General features: G+C 37.7%; 1 protein-coding gene across 2 annotated transcripts in view; it reads left to right on the forward strand.

The window, feature by feature from the left end:
• The window catches only part of GNPTAB (N-acetylglucosamine-1-phosphate transferase subunits alpha and beta), a 42,785-nt gene extending 36,103 nt beyond the window's left edge, over positions 1-6,682 (forward strand). The window contains exons 18-22 of one of the 2 annotated variants that reach the window (XM_032201807.1): positions 1,479-1,577; positions 3,588-3,755; positions 4,973-5,063; positions 5,636-5,693; positions 6,185-6,247. In XM_032201807.1, coding sequence (XP_032057698.1) covers positions 1,479-1,577; positions 3,588-3,755; positions 4,973-5,063; positions 5,636-5,683 — 406 coding nt within the window. In that variant the 3' untranslated portion in view covers positions 5,684-5,693; positions 6,185-6,247. Of the gene's footprint in view, positions 1-1,478; positions 1,578-3,587; positions 3,756-4,972; positions 5,064-5,635; positions 5,694-6,184 lie in introns of both variants that reach the window. The other variant, XM_032201799.1, reaches the window with a different exon arrangement.
• The last annotated feature ends 3,119 nt before the right edge of the window (positions 6,683-9,801 follow it).

Below are 9,801 nucleotides of genomic sequence, written 5' to 3' on the forward strand. Positions count from 1 at the left end.
TTTCTCATACTTAGAAATTTTAAGTTGTAAATCTTCTTTGTCCTTGTTTCCTCTACAGAAGTGGTTTAGATTTTTGTGTGTTTTTTGTTGTTGTTCTTATTAAAAAAAAAAAAAAAAAAAAAAAAAGGAAAGCATTTTATCTCTAACTGCCTTGCATTTTTCTTGCAAGGTAGAGAAGTGACAGGTTGGGACGGTTAAAACAAAATGGTTCCCGTCCCCTTTTGGAAAGAGCAGAACAAACCATGACTTGACTTAGGTTTGTTTGAATAATTGTATTTGAGCAGATCTTCCTGAGACGTAGGTTCAGGCAGATCTGTGCTCTCTGAAAACAGCAAACCAATGAAGTGATGCTGAGGCTGTTTGCTGGCATGGAGCTGACAGCTGTGTCCTGCCCACTGCCTCACCAGCTGTGTTGAATGGGCAGAGTGGTAGGGCTTCTCTGAAGCGTGTGGCTTTGCCCCAGGAGTGATTACAAAGTCAAGCAGTTCTGTAGGATGAAGGAAAGTTACAGATATCGCTTAGGGCAGCTTTGGGGCACTGTTACACACGCATTCACAGTACCTCAAGCTGTGCTGTATGCTTTATAAATAATTCCCTTCCCAGGAGAGTTTACAATGAAACTGCAAAGCTGACACAACAAATGAGATTGAATAATGTTGAGGCAGGGGTAAGGATTTGCTGTGCTTAATGATATAAATCAGCTTAAGGTACATGTGGTTCTTAAGCTTTAATATTAAATAATTGCATTATTAATGTGGTGAGCTTTATAGGTAGAATTCTTTCTCACATGAGACTTCACAAACAGGCAGTATATTTTCTTGTATGAACATTAAGATGCGGTAGGTGCATGTACACCTCCACATGAAAAATAAGTATGGTACCTCTAGTAAGACTGCTAAACGGGGGCAAGTGCTTTTCCACACTGGGGACATCGTTCAGAGATGCAATATTTCTGCATGTCATATACAGCTCATTGTTTTGTCTGTAAGCTGGGTAATGAGTAGGTAGGTGGGTGAGGAAGGCTTGCATTTGTATTTAAGATTGTAGTTTTATATACGCTTTTGTAACTTGAAGGTTTTTTCTGGGGCCAGTGATTGGAAAATAATGTATTTTTTCTTGTCTGTAGTGTAATTTTAAATTACAGTAGTAAATTTAAAATAAAAAAAATAAGGAAATGTAGCATAAGGTCTACCTTCAGATTCATTATTATTCCCAAAACTTTATTACTATGCCAAAACAATTTGGTTATTAAGTGTGTATTAAAATTGTTCAGTCTAGAATAGGCTACTAATAAATCTATTGGAAAGTGACTCTGTGCAAGAGCATTAGCTGAAAAATGTAAACACATTGATAGAAGTCAAATTCTAATGTTTTGGACAGTCAGATTAGAAATAAGTTCTTCAAATAATAATATTTATTGAACCTGACTAGAGGCTGCTTTAGTAATGTATAGATAATATTTTTTTTTTTACAATAAGGTTTGAAATCATGGGAGAAGAGGAAATTGCCTTCAAAATGATTCGCACAAATGTGTCTCATGTAGTTGGTCAGCTGGATGACATACGAAAAAATCCCAGGTATCCTGTTTCTCGATTTGTATGACGTTTTGGGATTTGTTTTCATTTTCTGCTTCTACTGTTTGTGTATTGTAAGTCATTTATTGCAGTGTATTTCTATGCTGTGTTACAGAGCAAGATCAATTCTAATCAAAATACTTCTCGTTGTTTTCTATTTAACAGAAGTGGCTGTTTTCTCTTTTATGCTGGGGGTTATCCAATTGTTTTCTATTACATTTTTATATGTCTAGAACCTTTGAAGTTGTATTGAAAAACTTCAACTATTTCTGAGGCTTTCATTTTTGTAATTCTAGAGTTTATATAGTTTATGCTGCAGGCAAATTTATATTGAAGGAGTGAAAATTTTGATCTGCTTTATGTTTAAATTATTTATGTGTTTATATGTATGTTTAAATATGTTTAAAGTGTTATTATAAAAATAACACTTAAGCATGGACGATTTTATTGCAAAATCTGTTTTGCATATCCACTATGATTTTGTGCTCTGTGACAATGTCACAAGAGGTTTGTTTGTTTGTTTGTTTGTTTATATTTGATGAGAAATGATCCAAAGCTAGAGGTTAGTCCTCTTGTTTCTTTACATTGCAGTGGAGAAGCACGTGGATACCCGATTCTGAGGGCAGACTCGGGTCTAGTGCAGCTACTGCATTCCTGTGGCTAATGAGCTGCCAGTTCACAGGAACCAGGCAGGGATAGTCCAGAGTAAACCCTCCAAACACGTATAGCATAGACATCTGGTTGCCATAACCAGATGCTCTGCATAGCATAGCTACTTGATAGCATAGATAACAGCCGGCTATTCTTTGAAGATGGGAGGCATATTTTGTTTTTCTCAGATATGGCAATTTGAATGAATGACTGTTCCCTGCGTGTAATTGCCTAAAGCAGGGTTACCAATTGTGCCAGATTCATTACAGTTTGAGGAACAGCGGTAATGCCCTCTGTAGGCAAATTCTTGTGCTGCAGAGTTCTACTCATTTCCAGTTTCATGGAGGAAGCCTGAACTTTGCTCTGCTCTTTGAAAGGGCACACCATGCTATAGAGAATGCAGCTGACCAGAACCACTTCTTTACAAAGGTTAGCAATTACAAGGCATATGTCATCAGATATTATTTCACCCTCTGGGGAAAATGTAAAGGTCTCGTATCTCACAATATAAATAAAGCACATAACCCTGTCCATATGTGGGAAAGGGAATTTTTGTCAGCAAGCACTCAGAGTAGTCAAGGGGACATAGCAGTTTAGCATACTAACTGCTGGTTTAGTTTCAGTAATTTTCAGTAATGTAAATACTTGTGAGTTTCTTTTGAGAGAAATAACTCTCCAAGAAGCATTATTTGGAACCTATTTATTTTGTCACAGTGATTTCCATATAAACACTACCAGGTTCTTGTTGTCTGTATTTTGGCTTATTATATGAGTTCAGCTTTAGGTCTGTGATATGCCCGTTTTATGTTGTGTTCACAATAACTTAAAGCCTAGGGACAAAACTTTGTCTTCTGTACAGTCTTCTAATGTTTTTTATGATAAGTTTCTCTGAAGAATATAGAACATATACTTAATTGTTAATATTATTATATCTACCTTCTACAGTGAAACTCATCTTATTATTTAAGGTACTTTACTCATGATAACTTATTTAAAACTACAAAGCTCTTATTGAAATCATAATCCCAGCCTTCTAATTTGCTGTCTGTATCTAGTGGTAGGTTTGGGGATGATGCATATTAGTGCCCGTTAGATGGCAGCGTTATATGTGAATAGAAAAGAGAGACCCATAGCTTGTTACTGCATTCCTCAGAGGTGTTGATTCACTGTCAGCCTTGGTGCCCCCTGAATTGAAATCAAATTAACTTAAAATAATGCAATAATAAAGAATGTAGTTAACAGTATCAAATGTATCAATTTGGTTTTAAAAGGGTACTCTTATAAATTTTGTTTAAAAGGTTTCTGTTTGCGTTCTTCGTTTTATTAAAGGAAATACGCTAACAACGCATTTTTCTTTTCTAGAAAATTCGTTTGCCTAAATGACAATATTGATCACAATCACAAGGATGCACAGACGGTGAAAGCAGTGCTTAGGGATTTTTATGAATCAATGTTTCCTATACCTTCCCAATTTGAACTGCCAAGAGAATATCGAAATCGTTTCCTTCACATGCATGAGCTCCAAGAATGGTATGCTACACAGGTTCTCTTCAAGTTATTCTATTGTACTGGCATGTAATTATGGGACATAGTGATACAAGCCCTTTTTTCCCAATATTGTCATGAAGGAGTTACAGATGAAGATGATATGGAAAGATTTAAATGGATTAAAAATTAATGTTAGCAGGATTAGTGTTTTCCTGTTTTTCTGAGTCTAACATTTCATTGATTGTCTGTAACTTATTTCAAATAAAAAGGTGTAGGTTTTTAAATTATTATTTATTTTTTTTTTTAATAAGAGCAATCAGGGCTTCTGGCTTTTTTATTTATTTATTTAAGTAATATTTGGAAAGTGTATTGCAAAGAGGTAATATAAATTCTGGTGGTACCACTTCTCACTAAGTGACTGTAGTGAGAAATGTTGGCAGAAATAATCAGCTGGATAATTATCAGAGAAGATACATGTACTTCTTTCACATTTTTACATAATGTGTGAAATTTCCATGTGAGTTTACCTCTTCCCATTCTATAAATAATATTTTAACTTAGAAATTGGGAAAGTTGATTATAGAATACAAGCAAAAGGTTGGAAGGTATAGTGATAAAAATGAGACAAGACAGTAATTCTGTTCCTGATCAGCAAACTATGGGAAACAGCTGTTCATGACAGAAGAGAAAATATTAGGGGACCTGTAGAAGGAATCAGAAGGGTTGTAGGTGAGAAGAATGGGTGCGACTGTGGTGCTACAAGCCCTGCAAACTGACTTCAGCAGTTAGCTGTAGAAACTTGGGCTAGAGCTGTAGACATATCATTGTCTCTGTTTTTGAGGACAACCACCAGGATGTTGTTAGCTTCACAAGAACACTGTATTTTGACTTGTTTGTGGTCAAAGCAGATTTCTACCAGATTGGTTTAAAGCCTGCTGAAGTGCTGGTGGAAATCCATTTTTAGCTTCATATGAGTTTTCCACCTTTTTCTTGTATGGTGTTCAATTTTGGTTTTTGCATTGGTTCCAACATAACCAACACCCATAATAGCTCAAGGCTAACAGTAGGTTCAAGATAATACTAAAAGCAAAGGATATGCAGGACTTGAGCCGTATACAGTAAATGTTTTGCTTTTTATAACACAAGTTAAGAGAGAAATAACCATATTTATTTTCTTTGTCTATTTCATGGAAAGTCTTTAAAGTTTATATTTGATTTAGAATATATGCAATTGTCTTTCTGTTTCCATCTTTCTGCAGGAGGGCATACAGAGACAAGCTCAAATTCTGGACCCACTGCGTTCTAGTAACACTTATTGTATTTACAGTCATCTCATTTTTTGCTGAACAGGTAAAAATTTTATCAAATCTTTAACATCTAATACACCGCTGTACCTTCAAGATAATATAAAATGTATTTTTAATGGAATAGCTAGGGTTTTTCCTTCATAAAAGAAATAAGGATGATACATGACTACTGATTAGGTTGCTTCAATTTTTAAGTTGTCATGTCGACATTCATGGAAAATAGTCGTACCTGGGGGGAGGAGAATTGTGTTCCCTTGTCAGCTGTTTTGCGATGGTCAAAAACATCATAAATGTGCTAAATTTGGAACTTCACAATCAGTAATTTTCTGAAAATCTTGGTCTATTAACACACGTTGTCAATAGTGCAAGTAAGCCAATAGGAAGAAAACTTGAGTAGTATCACCACTCTAGTTCTGAGTAAGGTATTGTAGGTGCCTAATCCAAATCTAATTCCTAAGTAACAATGAGGACTCCTATTGAATTCAAAATGCTTTGAATCAGACACAAAGAAAAAACTCCCATTCTGCAAGCATAAAATCATTTTCTTAAACATGATTAATCCTGCTAAACATGGAGGGAGCCAATTGAACAAATCATATGGGTAATTCTTTGCAGGTTGGGGCCTTAAGTAACCCTTTCCGTGGTCTGATGAAGAGGGTGTAATTCTTAAAAGGTTGGCTTTTGACATTTTTTTTCCTCCGCCTGTAACTTTTTGCATGAAACTTTCCCTTAATTTTCAGCCTTCTGCATACATTAAAAACTCCCCCTGCATAGTAATTTTATTTTGAAAGGGAGTATTCAGCTCAGTAGGACAGCTAGGTATGTAAATACTGCCAGCTTTGCATTGACCTTTCAGAAACAGAATGTAGCCTGGTTTTATATTACATACACAAATTAACTTTAAAATAATCAGAATATAGGTATACCGTATCTCTCACTTTCTGCTTGTATTCTGGTTATTGAGAAGTACAGTGCAAGTGCCTATGCCTAATAGATGCTTTTGAATAACTTTCTGTGCAGTGGGGGAAAAAAAAAGAATGGACAGTAATGACTGAATTACCATGGACGGTACAGTTTCAATGGTTTCTAGGATGAAAGGCTGACCAGCTGCACACCTCTAGCCCAGCAGAGAACTAAATATTGTATTTTCTTTCCTCTTCTCAGCTAATTGCACTTAAACGAAAGATTTTTCCAAGGAGAAGGATCCAAAAGGAAGATGGTCATGAACGAATAAAAGTGTAGAAGAGCTTTATTTTGGAGATCAGTCTACCTCAAGATGTGATAAGCATTCAAAATCTCTTTCATAAGTGTCTTTTTATGGTTTGATATTTAACGAAGGTGATATGAAGAAAAAAAATCATGCATCTACAGTTATGATCTCTGCAGTACTCTGTGATATACAAGCTGCTGGAGCTGTGACAGGAAGCAAAACAAACATTGCAGGAAACCTGCATAGGCAGATTTCAACTGATCTTACTTTACAAACATTAGTTCATGGCCATGTTATCCTTTTTTATAAAAAGGGTTACCTAAAGAATGTAGCTGCATTTATTGCAGTGTATGTTGCCAACTAGATATAATGTTAGAAGGCAAAGTTGTTTGGGATGAGCTCAACAGGTACTTGATCTTACATTCCGAAACATTTTGCAAATTTCTGTCATTGCTGCTTTTTTTTTTTTTTTTTTTTAGCCCTATGGGAAAACGAAGGGAATTATGTAACTTGTCATTTACCTTTAGTCTACCCTTAATGATGTTGGCATTCTTTAAAGCACAGTGACAATTCACAACGTTATTTGTAGTATTTAATTGGGATTTGGAATAAATGCAATCTAATTAAAATATACAATATCAGAACAATTAATTATTATTTTGAAGTTACTTTATATCTTATCTGGTGTATTATATTCCAAAGAATACAATGATGCTGTTTCTTGATTACAAAGAGAGGGTTTTAATCAAATGGAAGTGATTAAGGTATAATATTTTACAAGCATTGTAAATATAAAAGCAAAAGTGCCTCTCTATATGAATGGTTAACTGTTTTAATGTAGCAATGTGTGGGAGAAATGTTTCACTTCAGAAAACAAAATTTATACTGACAAATGAAGCTTTGGTGTTTTTAAATTTCATGGGATTTGGCCCTGTATTTGTCTTGAGACATCAGACTAGTATGATTTTATGTGGGAAAAGATACTGTACGTTTTCAAGCACAAATTTTCAGTGGCATATCTTCATTGTACTAGCAGTATTCAAAGAATGCATTAGTGTTTTTTTTGTAATCAGATGTACAAAATGTATGTGCATATGTATTGTAAGATACTTGTTTGCTTTGAAATCAACTAAAATATGGTAAAAGGTTTGTCTGTTTCTGTTTTAAAGTAGACAAATTCACTCATTTTGATAAATTAGCCATTAATGCTTATAAAGCCCTGCGTTACAAGTTCTTATTTTCTTAAATGTCCGTAAGTAATAATTTTAATAATATTTGATGCATGAGTGGATTCTCAAAGTAGAATCAAATTTTTGAGCATTGTAAAGATGCAATCACGCTTGTACATTGCTAGCAAGATATATAACATTATATATAATGCTGAAACATATAAATATGTAGTTTAATTCACAGCTGGCCAAGGGACTGGAAAACAAGTGTTTTGAAGGGGTTATTTAGTCTGGAGGTAGAGGAGGCAGAGGGGAGACCTCATCACTCTACAATTACCTGAAAGGAGGCTGCAGCAAGGCGGGTGTCAGTCTATTTTCTCAGGTAACAAGTGATAGGATGTGAGGAAATGGCCTCAAGTTGTGTCAGGGGAGGTTTAGACTGCACTTTAGAAAGAACTTCTTTATTGAGAGGGTGCTTAAGCATTGAACTGGACTGCCCAGAGAAGTGGAGTCGCTATCCCTGGAGGTACTTAAGAAATGTGGGCACAGCACTAAGGGGACGTAGTTTAGTGATGTAGATGTATGTCAGATTGATGGTTGGACTTAGTGATCTTGAAGGACTTTTCTAATCTAGGTGATTCTGTGATTCTACTTCAGACTAGGAAAAAACGAGAACTTTCAAGAAATACAAGAAAGCTTTGATACTTTCACTTTTTCAAGTTTTATTAGGATTTATTTTTTTTTTAATATTTGCCATTCTAATCAAATTAATTGGGAGAAAAAGGGTTGAAATTTTAAGGCAGTCTTCTTGATGAAGTGATGTACAAATAAAACAGTTTGCATACATAGGTCAGGCAAGGCCTTTTTGTTTAAGCAAAATTTGAAAGTAGAGATACAGCATTTCATTTAACTAAAGCGAAAATGTCCAAAAGATGTTGGATTAACTTTCTGACAAGTATCCACTGAAAATCACAGCTAACATTTGTGAGCATGTTAGATGTAAAAAGAAAACAAGCAAGCAAAGCAAGATAACAGGTGAACAGGATTCCAATGGGCTAGCAATAAATTGCTCACCCAGATGCTTGCTCTCCCTCCAGCAGGAATGGGGGAGAGGATTGGAAGAGTCAAAGAAAGAAACACTTGTGGGTCAAGAAAAAGACAGTAATAAGCGAAGGGTGTGTGTTTCTTAAGGAACAAAAAACCCAGCTGAAAGGGTTTGCTCACCAACTCCCACAGGCAGCCCCAGCCACTCTGAGGATCATCTGTGTTGGAGAGACTATACCCCCAGCTTTTATTTCAGAGCACGATGTTACAGGGCACGGGATAACTCTTCAGGTCTGCTGTGTCTCCTTGCTGTGGGGACACAGAGGGTAACAGGATGCCTGGGTTCTGCACAGTTGAATCTACCATGTGTTACCAGTGCTGTTTCAGTCAGCAGTCATGGAGTACAACATCATCCAGGCTGCTGTGAAGAAAGTTAACTCCGCTCCAGCCAGGCACAGTGTAAGTACAATATTGGAAAAAGCTTAAACTCAGTTATGGAAATGCCAACAGGTAAGACTTCTGAAGTTGCTGAGGGTAAGGATGAGACAAACTTAAAATATTTCTAGGATTTTTTATTTATATTTGGTAAGTAAAGAACAAAATAAATCACTTAGGAGGACAGAAGATCATGTGAGAACAGTAGAAAAAAATCTGAAACAAAGCATGTAATTCGTTGAATTAAGTTGGCTAGAGAACTACTGCCCGTTTGGATTGACTTACTGAAAAATCCTCCTAAGCCGTCATACCCTGGCCTATATACACCACAACAAAATGTCACAACAAAATGTTTAGTGGGCATTTTGTTGCCCGAGGGGGAGCTGGAAGCAGTTTTTAACCAAAGGAAAAGCGGCCGGAGCTGGGCCGCCTCCCACCTCCTTCAGCGCCGCCTCAGCAGCCATGGCCGCGCCCCGGCCGTCTGCCCATTCCCGCCCATTTTTCCCGCCCTTTTCTGGTGAGTGGGGTGGGGGAGGGGGCGCTGAGGTGGGGCCGCGCCTCAGCAGCCGCCGCCATCGGCCCGGGGAGGGAGCGTGAGGGGCCGCGAGGGGATAACGGGGGGGCTGTGGCCCCGGGGGCGAGGGGTCGAGGCTCAGCAGGCTGCCTGCTCGCCTGAGGGAGCGAGGGAGGGCGTGAGGTGACCCCTGCCGCCGGGGGTCCCCTCCTTGTGAGGCAGATGGGAGTGGGAAGGGGTCCCCGCTGCGTGAGGTGGAGTGAGCTGGAAAGGGACCTGTCAGTGGCACGGGGATGGCGATGGGGAAAGGTGGTGAGGTGGGGAGTAACGACCGGGGCTGGGACACCATCGTGCCCCTCAGCCTTTGAGGCCACTGTGGTTTCCTCGCAGGGCACCAAGGCTGTGGTGG

The sequence above is a fragment of the Aythya fuligula genome, chromosome 1 (genome assembly GCF_009819795.1).
Source record: "Aythya fuligula isolate bAytFul2 chromosome 1, bAytFul2.pri, whole genome shotgun sequence".
NCBI lineage: Eukaryota > Metazoa > Chordata > Aves > Anseriformes > Anatidae > Aythya > Aythya fuligula.